Source organism: Brassica napus, chromosome C6 (genome assembly GCF_020379485.1).
Source record: "Brassica napus cultivar Da-Ae chromosome C6, Da-Ae, whole genome shotgun sequence".
Classification (NCBI taxonomy): domain Eukaryota; kingdom Viridiplantae; phylum Streptophyta; class Magnoliopsida; order Brassicales; family Brassicaceae; genus Brassica; species Brassica napus.
In genome coordinates, this window is record NC_063449.1 from 46,459,868 (window position 1) to 46,474,643 (window position 14,776).

At 39.5% G+C, this 14,776-nt stretch overlaps 1 protein-coding gene and 1 non-coding gene across 2 annotated transcripts; one reads left to right on the forward strand and one right to left on the reverse strand.

Moving 5' to 3' along the window:
- Positions 1–7,655: 7,655 nt before the first annotated feature.
- LOC125589298 lies at positions 7,656–7,762 on the forward strand. Its single transcript, XR_007325486.1, has one exon. It is a non-coding gene; the product is annotated as a small nucleolar RNA R71 (small nucleolar RNA).
- A 3,736-nt stretch (positions 7,763–11,498) lies between these two features.
- LOC125588566 lies at positions 11,499–14,584 on the reverse strand. The gene is made up of 2 exons (XM_048759977.1): positions 14,218–14,584; positions 11,499–12,355 (listed from the first exon to the last, which is right to left on the reverse strand). Exons 1-2 carry the CDS (start codon positions 14,499–14,501, stop codon positions 11,554–11,556), a joined length of 1,086 nt encoding a protein of 361 aa, XP_048615934.1. The 5' UTR covers positions 14,502–14,584; the 3' UTR covers positions 11,499–11,553.
- Positions 14,585–14,776: the final 192 nt, after the last annotated feature.

A 14,776-nucleotide genomic window follows, 5' to 3' on the forward strand; every position in this document is an offset into this window, starting at 1 on the left:
GATTATGAGAAAACTTATTCCCCTGTGGTGGACGCAACTACATTACGATATTTGATCAGTCTGGCCGTGAAAGAGAAACTTGATTTGCGCCTAATGGATGTAGTAACAGCGTATCTGTATGGCCCATTGGATAATGAAATTCATATGAGAGTTCCAGAGGGTATTGAGCTCAAAGATAAGAAAGGTTCTCGAGAACAACATTGTATTAAGCTGAATAAAGCCTTATATGGTTTGAAACAATCAGGTCGAGTGTGGTACAACAGATTATCAGAGTACCTAATGAAAGAGGGTTATAAGAACGATCCAATAAGTCCATGTATTTTTATAAAGAGATTCGACAGCAAGGGCTTTGTGATTATGTCTGTCTATGTGGACAACCTGAATGTAATTGGAACCTCTGGAGAGATTTCCCGAACAGTCGAATGTCTAAAGAAAGAATTCGAAATGAAAGACTTAGAAAAAACTAAGTTCTGTTTGGGACTGCAATTTGAGTATGTAGAAAATGGAATCCTTTTGCATCAAAAGACATATACAGAAAAGATACTCAAGCACTTTAATATGGACAAGACTCATTCCTTGTCAAGTCCTATGGTCGTGAGGTCCTTAGACCTGGAGAAGGACCCATTCGGACCAAAGAAGCCGGACGAGGAGATGCTCGGACCTGAAATACCTTACCTAAGTGCCATTGGAGCCTTAATGTATTTGGCTAGCCATACAAGACCGAACATTAGTTTTGCCGTGAGTTTACTGTCTAGATTCAGTTCATGTCCGACACTTAGGCACTGGAACGGAATAAAACATCTGTTCAGATATCTGCAAGGAACAACAGACCTCAGATTGTTCTATATGAGCCGACCAGGAGATAGCTTGGCCGGGTATGCAGATGCTGGGTACTTATCTGACCCACACAATGCTAGATCTCAGACAGGTTATGTGTTTATACACAGTGGAGCTGCAGTATGTTGGCAGTCCACAAAACAAACCTTAGTGGCAACATCCTCTAATCATGCCGAGATCATAGCCATGTTTGAAGCAAGCCGAGAGCTTGTGTGGTTGAGGAACATGACCGGCCATATTCTTAAAGAGAGTGGCTTGGCCGTGGGAAAGGAAAAAGAAGAGCCAATGATCATCTATGAGGATAATGCAGCTTGCATAGCTCAGCTCAAAGATGGATACATTAAGGAAGATAGAACAAAACATATCTTACCCAAATTCTTCTTCACCCACGACCTGCAGAAGGCTAATGAAGTTCAAGTGGTTCAAGTTCGGTCCAGTGACAATTCAGCCGATCTTTTCACCAAGTCTTTGCCAACCTCAACGTTCAGGAAGCTGGTTCATCAGATAGGGATGCGCCAGTTGAAGGATCTTCAGTGATGCCTTCATCAGGGGGAGTGTCATGTGTTGTACTCTTTTTCCTATCTATGGTTTCCATTTTTCCCATGTTGGGTTTTTGGTTTTCCTAGAAGGTTTTAACGAGGCAACATCGTGCATGATACAAACCCATATGGTTATGGCATCCAAGGGGGAGTGTTATAAATCATTAAGTGGATGACCCATAACCAAGACCAAGACAAGGCCCAGCCGTGGCCAATGGAGGAGAGGGAGTCGGCGGCCAAGATCCTAGTCGGCCAAGACTTCAAGTTTCCTTTTCTATGTTTGAGTTGTTTTCCTATTTCCTGTTGGATTAGGTTTTGGATAATTTCCTTTTTACTTATACTTTGTAATCCTTATAAAAGAAACCTCTATTGTTCATTAATAATACAAATTGAATTCCCCATTCTTTTACAACAATTTCCATCAAAAAACCACATATCGAAAAATGATAGTGACTAATCAACATCCATGGACATTAGACATACCATTACTCCTATCAAACATCAAACCTCTCTAGGCGGTCCCAATTATGGAGTATCAACCTTTCAATGTATACTAATTTATCTACAAAACTTTTAAGAGCATGTTCAACCCTGAATCTTAGCATAGGGTTCTTATTTGATTTTTTTATTATTATTATTTTTTGTCTGATAAAAAAAAAAATTAAAAGGCTAACCAATCGCGGAATGGGATCCGCGAACAGTGCAAGAAACAAAGAAAGAACGTTCTTTATTTTGCATACGGAAAAACCGTTTATTAAGCAAACAACGAGATTCACTTATATTTTTATTATTTTTTTTGGGAAGAGCCCTATACTAAGATTCGCCGATAAACCTGCTCTGAGTTGATAAAAAATAATAGCTACACAAAAACGTTTTTGTCACTCCATACCCTACTAGTAGCGGTAGAGAAGCCATCGGGCTTAGATATTTCTGTTTGCTTTCGCATGACTATCTTTGCTTGATCGGTATTGAGTCTTGAGTGAGTATCGTGGTCTTAGGAAGAATTGACCAAGACAAAGTTTTCATGAAATATCATCATTGATGATACATCTAAGGCCATCACTAACCAGTTTCTTAAATACGTTTCTTAAGGTAATTAGAATTTAAAAAAAAATGAAAAAAAGAAATAAATCCAAAGCACGTCTCTTAGTTAAGAAAAGAGATCATGAAGGAAACCTCACGGGAATCTTTCGAACTTCCTCCAGAGATCATCATGGAGATTCTCATCCGATTACCAGACAAATCAACTGGAGGTTTGATTAAGGAACTGAAAGTCCATGTTTTGCTGATTAAGAAGCAAAGGTCGAGAGGCTTTTGATGGTTATTATGTCTCAGTCTCCCTGTGTTTATAGCCCCTCGGGGATGAAGGAATCAGCTGCTACAAAGTTCAAGACTTTCCAGATTCCTGTTGATTGGATGCTCGAAAACAAATGTTAGGAGTTTTCAAGGCTCTTAAGACAAATGTTGTAGTATAGTGATTGTCGAACCAGTTCTGAGGGATATCAAAGCACTGAGAATGCAAGTACTCACTTAATCTAAGTGCAACCAATGATTTAGATGGGTTTTAAGCTATGACTAAAACTAGAAAGCAATAACAGAATGATACTTCTTGACTAAGGGAAAAGAGAACTCATGGGCATGGGGATTAGACCTTGGGTGATCAAGTATCGAACTAAGGACGGCAAATGATCAATCAAACTATCAACCTTAAGCCTAGACACAATTCTAAGGAAGCTCTATGTCTAGATGAATGCTCATTTGCTAACATATCTCAAACATCAAATGTCTTTGGTTGAATAATATGAAAGCAATCATTACGAACAAGTCTATTAGCTATCTTAGCATCTTTAACAACAAATGTCTTTGGCAAAGTATACTAAAAGCCTAGGAGAGTTGTCTCAGGCATTTCATCAAACACCTTTTGGGTGGGAAATGCCTATTGATCAACTTTTGAGTGGCCAACTCAGAAGATGCATTATGAATACTCTACTAGCAAGGAACAAGAATGATCTACACTAAAACATCCTAGAACTAACCTAATCACCCTTGATCTCCCTAACCCATGAATTCAAAAGGTGATTACTCACTAATCTCCATGATTCCTCTTAAACCCATATTGGATTTCAGATTAATCATGTAGAGAAATAGATAAGAAATCAACAAGAACACAAGAACATAACAATCAAAATCCAAGAGATGAACTTCTCAAGAGAGTTTTTGTGTATTTCTCAATAGATCCAAAGATAATCTCTCTGGTGGCTACCAAAGATGTTTAAAACATAGGTTTTAGAAATGTAAAACGTCCAAAATAAATTGCAAAAAGGTCCTTGAGAAGTCATGATTTTCGGCAGCAAAATAACGCGGAGCGACTTGCAGGTGTCGCTCCGGAAGGTCGCTCCAGGGCCGATTTTTGGTGTCTCCGGGCGAGAGGTCCCGAGCGACTTTGGTGTGTCGCTCCAACGGGTCGCTCTGGATCGGGAGCGACCTTGATAGGTCGCTCTGAGAGGTCGCTCCAGGGTCATCTAAGACTGTTCGGAGTGACGAGAACGCGAGCGACTTCATGGCGTCGCTTTAGGAGGTCGCTCCGAGAGGTGTGTGAGATGCGAGCGACCTCGGCGCGTCGCTCTGGGCAAGTCGCTTCACGGGGTGAGTATGGCGAGCGACTTCACGGGGTCGCTCCAGCTAGGTCGCTCTGAGAGGTGCTTTGGAGCGACCTCATGACGTCGCTGCGGAACCTCGCTCCCCTGCTCTGCTCGTCCAATGATCACATATATCACCTCCTTTGAGCTCCAAATGCATCCAAATAGCCCCAAGAACTCCATGTGGCACTCCAACACCTGATAGAGACTCATGTATGCAAAATGTAACCTAAACATGACTAAATCCTAGTCTATATGATCAAAATGCACATGGATGAATGGATAAGATAATGGAAATATGCAAGATATCAACTCCCCCAAACTTGTTCTTTTACTTGTCCACAAGTGAACTTTCTAGAACTCATAGGGAGAGAGGTTTGAAGGTGGGAGCTCATAGCCAAAAGAAACACAACTAGTACTCGATTCAACATCTAATCCAGCATGAGCACACTCTCTTATTACACTCTAGCTTCTCTAGGCCTATCTCAACTCTTTTTGCCCTTACACTCATCATCAAGCATCCACACATTCAAATCAACCAACTCTCACATTCATTAAGCACAAAACATCAGGTGAATTCTTGCAAATGGTCAGTTGGTCCAAGTCATTTGGTTGGGTGAGGGAAGGCTTTTATTCAAGTGATTCAAGAGGTTTGAAACATAAAATCTTTAAGGTGGTTTACTCTCGAAACAAGTAGCCTTGACATTGCACATAATATATCTAAGAAAGGGATCAACTCATGCATACAATGCTCAATCTCCATTGTTCTACCCTTTTCCCAAACATACAATTACACAATCATTCTCAAATGTCAAACCCAACTCACATCTCTCACCAAAAGATCCTAAGAACATTAACTCCTTCTCTTTGAAATCTACAAGGGATTTTTCACAACCTCAAAACATTACTTAGCTCCTAACAACTTTGCTAGCCCCCTTTTTCTTTTTTTTTCTTTTCTTTTCATATTTATTTTTTTTTTTTTTTTTTTTTTTAAATGGGGGCCAAGACTTTTCATAACTTGAGCTAGAGGTTTTTCTACTTATCCCAGTAAGACAATTCACTTAAACACAAAGAGTCATTTCTTTTCCTTTTTCATTGCTCCCAAATCATAATCACAACTCTCACCCCCCACCTATAGCTAGACAATAGAGTGCCCAATCTAGCAAGAATGAAGATCAAGCATTGTCGTTCCCGATACTCTCAACATTATGCACATGTAAGACTTTCCGAAGAAGGCCTCACTCATCAAACAATGAAAGCTTAAAAGAAGGGAAAGGTTTTGGGAGTGGTCTACCACTAGAGTTTGTCAAAATAAGATTGGCATAAAGGATGTGACAACTCAAGTGTGTATAGCCATGACTCAGTACACAAGGGACCATGAGCAAGAAGCATTAAGTTCGTTCAGTTCAAATAAGGTTGTAGTTGGCTTCAAAGACTGAGTTTCAGCAATCAACAAGTTTCAGGAAGAGTCTTCAAGGCTCGAAGCATACAAGTGTTTTTGAGAGGTGCATAAGCTATTCAGGTGCAAAGTAATGTTCTTTACAAGGCATTTCAAATCATTGCTCCCAATGCAAGTAAATGCAACCTATATGCTCTAGACTCTCCTAGAAATGCCAATGATGCAAACTAAATGAATTTTTTTTATGCAAATATATATGTATAATGCAATGCATGAGACTCAAAATCATCAAAGCAAACGTGATCAAATACTTGGTACCTCCCCCAAACTTAAATGACACAGTCTCTGTGTTGTCAAGGAGAGAGAGATACCCAAAAAGAGAAAACTAATATGCAAAAACGAAATGGTATATACAAGGGAAAGTAGTGGGTTACCTTCTATGGGGAATGAGTAGAGGGAGATGCTCCCTCCTCGTCGTCCTCAGGTGGTAACTCTTCAAGGTGCTCATCAGCAAGAGTGCCCATCTCTTCAATGTAGAAGGCTTGCCCGAACACAGTTGGTTTCTTCATTTTCTCCTTGATGTCAAAGTGGAGAACATGCCCTTTACCCAAATGGAGATCAATCGTGCCCGCTTTCACCTTAACAATTGCTCCTGCTGTAGCTAAGAATGGCCTTCCAAGAATCAATGGGTCTTGAGCCTCCTCACCCATCTCAAGCACCACAAAATCTGTAGGTATCTCATATTTTCCAATCTTCACAGGTAGGTCCTCTAAGATGCCCACAGGGTACTTCACTGAACGATCAGCTAACACCAGAGAGAGTTTACACTTCTTGTACTGAGTGAATCCAAGCTTCTTTGCAACAGACAAAGGCATCACGCTGACACTAGCTCCCAAATCGCAGAGACATTTCTCAAATACCATAGGTCCAAGAGCACAAGGTAGTGTGAAGCATCCTGGATCCTCTAACTTCTCTGGAACATCAAGCCTTTGGATGATGGCACTGCACTCATGGGTAAGAATCATCATGCTTTCCATTTCCTTCTTCTTTGCAGCTACAACATCTTTCAGGAACTTGTTGTATTGAGGAATCAACATGAAAGCATCGATGATGGGCATTGCAACCTGAGCTTCACTCATTTGCTTGTCAAACAAAGCCTTGTACTTCTCTAGCAGCTGCCTCTTGAATCTACCAGGGAATGGTAGTTTGGGTTCATAGGGAGGAGGAACAAAAGAATTCTCACTTGCTGGAGCAAGAACTTCACCATCTTTCACTGTTTTCTTCGCTTCCCCAACCTTTCCTTTACCCTTGGCTTCCACAATCTTCTCCAAGATTTCATCATTGATTTTCTCATCAACAATCACCACTTCATCATCTAAGTTGATGGCCACCTCTTCACCTAGTTTCTCAGCATCCCTGGTGAGGGTTGTAGGAGGTAACTGCTTACCACTCCTAAGGGTGATAGCTTTGGCCTCCTTGGGGTTTTGGTCAGATTTTCCAGGTAGAGATCCTTGCTGGCGAGTCTGGTGAGTGTTCATGGAAGCAAACTGATTCTCTAAATTCTTGACTGTAGAAGCAAGATGTGAGAACTTGTTGTTGAGCTCATTGTAGCTCCCATCAATCTTGGAATGAAGGTTCTTCAACTCATAACCAACATGCTTCTCACTTCTAGTCTGAGACTCCAAGATTTGTTTCAGCAGGGTGTCAGTGCTGCTCTCTTGAGGAGCAGAGGAACCAGATGAGGGGTTTTGATGAGGTTGATAGCTGCCTTGCTGGTTGTTTCGAGGCGGATAACCACTCTGTTGGTTGTTGGGGTAGGATTTCTGTTGGTAGTTGTTGTACTGAAAGTTGGGCTCTTTTTTGTACCAGCTACCATTGTTGTTGATGAAACACAGCTCTTCCTGACCTTCCAAACCCTCAACCTCATGGACAACAGGTGGTGTCTCTTGGCTTGGGTTACCAACAAAGTGCAGCTGCTCTTGTGTGGCTTTATCAGCAAGGAGGATGTCTATCTTATCCTGTAGAGCTTTCAACTCCTTCCTCGTCTGCTTATCATCTGTTCGACTGTTTCTGTCGTGGTCTCCACTGTAGACTGCATCACTCTTTACCATGTTGTCAACCAGCTCCTCTGCATCTTCCTCAGTTCTCCCCAAGAAGAACCCATTGCTAGCTGTATCCAGTCTGGCCCTGTACTTAGGAAGAGCACCACGGTAGAATGTGCTCAGCAAGCTCTCCTTAGAGAAACCATGGTGTGGGCATTGAGCTTGGTAGCCCTTGAATCTCTCCCAGGCTTCACTGAAGCCTTCCAAGTTCTTCTGTTGGAAATTGGAGATCTCATTTCTCAGCTTAGCAGTTCTTGAGGATGAGAAGAATTTCTCCAAGAATGCTCTCTTGCACTCATCCCAAGTAGTGATAGAGTCGTTGGGTAGAGACTTCTCCCACTGACGTGCCTTATCCCCCAAAGAGAAAGGGAATAACTTCAGCTTTAAGGCATCCTCTGACACACCATTGGTTTTTGACACACCGCTGTCGAACCTGTCCAAGTGATCGAATGGGTCCTCTAAAGCCAAGCCATGATATTTGTTGTTCTCGATCACGTTGAGGAGTCCTGACTTGACCTCAAAGTTGTTGGCTGCCACAGCCGGTGCTCGGATTCCTAGTCTATGACCATGAATGTTGGGCCGGTCATAAGTACCAATGGGTCGAGCTGCCCGCGGTTGGTGTTCTGCCCCTTGCGGTGGATCTGCCATATCAATATCCAATCTCTGCAAGTGGGCTTGTTGTTCTTCTTCTCTTCTAGCTCTAGCACACTCCCTCTCGAAAGCTCTGATGTCTGCTACTATTGGAACTAGGTTTGATGGACCCCTGCTCCTCAAGTTCATACACCTGAAAGTTAAAGGTAGGTGAAGAAGAAGAATCAGTAACAAAAGAAAATAAAAATGACTTAGTCTCAAGTAAGTGACTAAATCTCAATGTTCAAATCTACTCAGAATTTGGCAACGGCGCCAATTTGATGTTAGGAGTTTTCAAGGCTCCTAAGACAAATGTTGTAGTATAGTGATTGTCGAACCAGTTCTGAGGGATATCAAAGCACTGAGAATGCAAGTACTCACTTAATCTAAGTGCAACCAATGATTTAGATGGGTTTTAAGCTATGACTAAAACTAGAAAGCAATAACAGAATGATACTTTCTTGACTAAGGGAAAAGAGAACTCATGGGCATAGGGATTAGACCTTGGGTGATCAAGTATCGAACTAAGGATGGCAAATGATCAATCAAACTATCAACCTTAAGCCTAGACACAATTCTAAGCAAGCTCTATGTCTAGATGAATGCTCATTTGCTAACATATCTCAAACATCAAATGTCTTTGGTTGAATAATATGAAAGCAATCATTACTAACAAGTCTATTAGCTATCTTAGCATCTTTAACAACAAATGTCTTTGGCAAAGTATACTAAAAGCCTAGGAGAGTTGTCTCAGGCATTTCATCAAACACCTTTTGGGTGGGAAATGCCTATTGATCAACTTTTGAGTGGCCAACTCAGAAGATGCATTATGAATACTCTACTAGCAAGGAACAAGAATGATCTACACTAAAACATCCTAGAACTAACCTAATCACCCTTGATCTCCCTAACCCATGAATTCAAAAGGTGATTACTCACTAATCTCCATGATTCCTCTTAAACCCATATTGGATTTCAGATTAATCATGTAGAGAAATAGATAAGAAATCAACAAGAACACAAGAACATAACAATCAAAATCCAAGAGATGAACTTCTCAAGAGAGTTTTTGTGTATTTCTCAATAGATCCAAAGATAATCTCTCTGGTGGCTACCAAAGATGTTTAAAACATAGGTTTTAGAAATGTAAAACGTCCAAAATAAATTGCAAAAAGGTCCTTGAGAAGTCATGATTTTCGACAGCAGAATAACGCGGAACGACTTGCAGGTGTCGCTCCGGAAGGTCGCTCCAGGGCCGATTTTTGGTGTCTCCGGGCGAGAGGTCCCGAGCGACTTTGGTGTGTCGCTCCAACGGGTCGCTCTGGATCGGGAGCGACCTTGATAGGTCGCTCTGAGAGGTCGCTCCAGGGTCATCTAAGACTGTTCGGAGTGACGAGAACGCGAGCGACTTCATGGCGTCGCTTTAGGAGGTCGCTCCGAGAGGTGTGTGAGATGCGAGCGACCTCGGCGCGTCGCTCTGGGCAAGTCGCTTCACGGGGTGAGTATGGCGAGCGACTTCACGGGGTCGCTCCAGCTAGGTCGCTCTGAGAGGTGCTTTGGAGCGACCTCATGACGTCGCTGCGGAACCTCGCTCCCCTGCTCTGCTCGTCCAATGATCACATATATCACCTCCTTTGAGCTCCAATTGCATCCAAATAGCCCCAAGAACTCCATGTGGCACTCCAACACCTGATAGAGACTCATGTATGCAAAATGTAACCTAAACATGACTAAATCCTAGTCTATATGATCAAAATGCACATGGATGAATGGATAAGATAATGGAAATATGCAATATATCAATTGGATGCTCGAAAACGGCATTACTAGTCAGGTCAGTAACACTTGTGCACTAAACTCTTGTTTTGTTTTTTTTGCTTAATGGTCTGATTACAAATCGGTAATGGTTTGATTTAGCTAGTTACTTGTGGTCACTACTTAATATTTGATTGGAGTAGTGTGATGAATGAAGAATATAATAGAAACAGACAATTGTTATGGTCCCCATTCTTTGATTAAAGTGAATTGTTGCTGGCTGGCACATGCAGGACAATGTAAGAAGATTGTTTTGTCTTTACTCTATTATTGTGTTTTCTGTTTTGCGTGTTTTAAATGGTGAAAGTTTGTGCAAATAGAAAATTTGGAATATGGAAGTTTGTATTCAAGTGTGTAGCGTTTACAAATGTGATTTTCAGATAAAATTGATGTTTCTGTGAAACTAGCAATGAAGTATATGAAGAGAGTATCTGCAGAGATTGGAGGCGGTGCGCCCTGAAGAGGAAGAGCTTATTGTTCAAGGCGTCAGATTCGTGTTCCGTGTTCATCAGGTAAAAGCAAAAGGCCTTGATCATTTTCTTCTGTTTTGGTTTGGTTCTGCTACAACATTTGTTTGTCCAAACTCTTAATAAATCTGTTTATTTGTTGTATGTTTAGTTCGCAGGAGGATTTGATGCAGAGACAAGCTTGTATATATTCAAGGTAATTCACAAACTTGTATATATAGCCTTTGTTCTTCATTCTCCTTCGCATGTTCTTCCTTCTTCTTCTATCTTGTAAACAATCAAAAACAATTTCTCTATCGTAAACAATCAAAAAAAATTTCTTAACCTTTAATTAAGAAACTAATGGAGGACAAAAAGTAGGTGTTTCTTAACTTAAAGTTCTTAACTAACATTTATTACTAAAAAAATCATTAAGAGACTCTAAAAGGATTCTAGGGATAATTATGATCTAACCTTAAGAAACGCGTATTCAGAAAACTTTTTAACTAGGGGTATAAAAAGTAAAAATAGTCATCTACCTTCAACATTTTACAATTGTTTTACAAAAAGTTACTAAATTTGACTTCGGTTTGATATGTTTTAAAGAACCATCTATTAAAATCTAGTTCATCCAAAAATCGTGAATGATAAAAAGAAATTATCAAAATAACATCTGTTAGATATATAATTTATTATTGTTCTTAACTACATACTATGAAAAAATAAACTCAACAATTCAGGTCCGCAAGTATACTCCATGCGTGTAGGATGTAGCCCAAAACAGAAATTTGCCTAATTAATTTTTTAAAGATTAAGAAGTTTGGGCCGTGGATTCATCCGTACAGCTCTTCATGGCAAACAACGCTTACATTTGGCCTGTCATTTCCACAAAGCATACGACTTCAACAACAAACATTTTGTAAAAATATTACACATGAACGTGCGCATAACACGGATACGAATCATACCATGTATATATTTTTCATTCTGAAAGAGAAATAGTATTTACATATTCGCACATACAAATACAAAACGCCAGTATATAGTAATACATATATTTTCATTTCACCATATAAAAACCAATATGTACATTGTCTCAAAATAGGTTTGCTAATATTGTCATTTTTAGGCCTTTTGTACAATTATTTATTGAAAATGACAACCTGCAATAACACCCTTAGCTGCTTGGCTTAAATGAGGATCCGGAGAGCTTTTAAACGCCATGATACATCGTTTCGAGGTTTTAAATTTCTGACAACATGGGCTTCCGAATGTAGGATTGCTAGCTCTTCTGTACATATGCATTTCGACACAATGCTTAACATCTGGTCTGCATGCTGCTGGCATTGGCTTCTTTATACAAATGGGATTTTTAAAATTACAACCTCGAACCACACCATCAGCAGCCCTTTGTTGCTTAGCATTCGTGGACATAAGGAATTTACACACACACGATACTTTGTTTTTAAATTGATTACAACATGGTCCATGGTATTGAGGCACCGTGGGGTTGCCTCCGGCTATATGCTTAGTGACGCATCCTGCAATTGGTTTGCATTCTGCTGGTACTGGCGTTGGTACAGGTTTCTTTGGGAACACAACGATAGCCGCACCAGGGTCGCCTCCACCTACTCGCTTACCGGGTGGAGATCCATTTTTATAGCCAGAGCTAGTATCGCCATTCCTACCGGGACCCCCACTCCTATAGCCGGGGCCATTAGGGCCGTTAATCCCACTAGAGCCGCCGGGGGCGGTATCCCCACTCCTATAGCCGGGGCCAGTAGGGGCGTTAAACCCAACAGAGCCGCCACCGGCAGAAGGAGTGCCGAAAGGGGCTTTGCTCAAAGTTGGATATGGTGCCATGGATATTAAAAATGGAATAAGAGTCAAAGAAATGATCTTCATGGTTAATGAAGAATTTACTTTGATTTGTAGAAATGACCTTTTGCTTTATTTATATTTGTTTTAGATCTTTAAATAGGAACTTGGAAATTAAGAGAATGGTTCATATAAAAATCTGAAATATAGAAAGTGGGAATTGATTCCTACAAAGAAGGAGGGCGAGGGGATGCGGGATGGTAAGCCTCCATATTCTATTTTTTTACAAAAACCAAAACAATTGAGTCCGTCAATAATAGCTTCGTCCTACTTTTTCATTCGGTATTTTGTTGCATGATGCAAAATGTATGCGTATTTAGAGGGACTTAACGCAACCAATGAATTCAGAAAACTTAGAGAACTTGTCCAACTAAACGTATACTATAACTCAAGGACACAAGAGTTTCCCCTGTGACTAAAACTCACATTTTCACTACCTATGCATGTAGACGTCAGTTTTGTCGCTAAATGTGCTTGGGTGCAAATATTCTGGATCCAAGTAACCCAGCGTGCACTGGACTAAAGTTGTGAACTGTTCACTGTTTGCAGGGAGACGCATCGACGCTCCAAAATCAGATAACTTGGCAGACAACATTTCGTTTAAGAGAATATTGGCAGGATTGAAAAATAAATTGGAGCGTCGATGGGTGTCCCTGCAAACAGTGAACAGTTCACAATTTTAGTATAACCATAAACATATCTTCCCAATATACTAATATTTTTCTTAGGAAACGAAAGCTACTATATATAAACTATAGCAATCTCATTTCATGATTTGTTACCTTATTTTTTTTAATATGAAACAAATATTGATCCAACATTATTTCTTCTTGTAACCGAGTTTACAACTGTTGAAATTATAAATAAAAATAATTAAAAAACATTAAAGTCATTCCAATATATTTGTCAAATAATCACATATTGTTCAAAAACAAAAGAATTTTTTTAAATAATATGTCTAGAGAAAATAAAGACAAATGGGCTTTTAGTATTTTAGCTTGAGAACGTTTTAAAAAAAAATAAAGCAAAAAAAAATGTTCAAAAAAATGAAAGATTTAAATATAAATGAAGAGAAATATTTTAAAAATATTCGGAGTAGGAACAGTCTTGAAGATATAGGTCGCGAAAATGTGAATTCAAGTCACAGTGTAACTCTTGAGTCTTGGTACTTCTCTTCGAGACTGAATATCGTGTGCATCAGTCCATGTCTATCCTTTTGTAGATATCCAGATATATACGTTTAGTTTGCACAACAAGTTCGTATAATCATACAACCGAAAAAAATAAAAATTCATTTAGTTAAACTCCACAAATATTCTTTTGCAAAAAAACAGATCATCATGTGGAATCAGTTTTTCCTTGGGGAATTCCAGTTAAAGTCAACATTTTATTTCATTTCACGTTGACTTGGTTTCAGTTAATTTTTTTTTTAACTTTGGAGTATATCATATCCATGGAGATATCCAGACTAATCCCTAAACTAGGTGTTGCGGCCACGGATGGACTTACACTGGATTTTCAAATGAAATCTAAAGCATAGCTACAAAGTGAAATTGTAGTGGGATGCATTCAAACCTAGGTTGTTTAGCTCACCGGAATTCGCCTGCCAGTAGACTGCCATCTAGTGGTTTCAGTTAAAATTTCCATTTCAAAATTGTATGGTTCGAATTTTGGGTACGTCTCTAAACGAAATGCTGAAAACTGAAAAACATGGCGGATGGCTGCGACAGTTAACTTATGGAAAACAAAATGATTTATTAGAATATACCAACTTTAATTTAGTTACTAAAATTAAATATAAGCACAATCACGCTGAAGAAACCACTAGTTACGTAAAAAAATGATTTGTTCAATCATATAAAAGTAACATACATTATATGAAAATATATTCGCCATAGTGCTTATTCTCCAATGATAAAGGATGATACTCTCTATTTCTTACATTGATTACATTTTTGAAAAACATCAAACACACGTTTGTTTATCTCAATATCCTTGGAATGAATGAGACTTGTTAAACAAGCTTGCGCATTGTTATGTTTAAACTTCACACAACAACCTTTTGGTGCTGGTGCCCCGCTTATAATGGAGTTTAGGCAAGGACCCTTCCATTTGCACGCTGGTGGAACTGCCGCGGCTTCCACGACTTTGATGGAAACTGGAAATGATGTCAAGACTATAATGGTGACCATGAGAATCAATGGAATGATCTTCATTATAGTAGCTTGTCAAGATTCCAAAAAAAAAAGAAGATGGCTTTAAAGTTGGTATGAATCTACTGTGTGTTTTTCTTTTCATTTTGTTTCAAGTCCTTTAAATAAGAAATTGGAACTAATAGCTCCTACAAAACAGGAAAAATGTAAAGCAGGAATTGATTCCTATAAATAAGAGGAGGATATGCTAATTCTTTTTTTTTATCCACAAAACAAACAATTGAGTTGTTAAATATCTTCATTCTATTGTTAGCTTTGATCAAACTCGCTTGAAAATT

Bases quoted from the DNA above. Each gene is read 5' to 3' on its own strand.
- LOC125588566 (XM_048759977.1), bottom strand. From the start codon at position 14,501: ATGAAGATCATTCCATTGATTCTCATGGTCACCATTATAGTCTTGACA. The intron at 12,356-14,217 runs GAGAGTATCATC...ATATAAATAAAG, and splicing joins TGTAATCAATGTAAGAAATA to CAAAAGGTCATTTCTACAAA.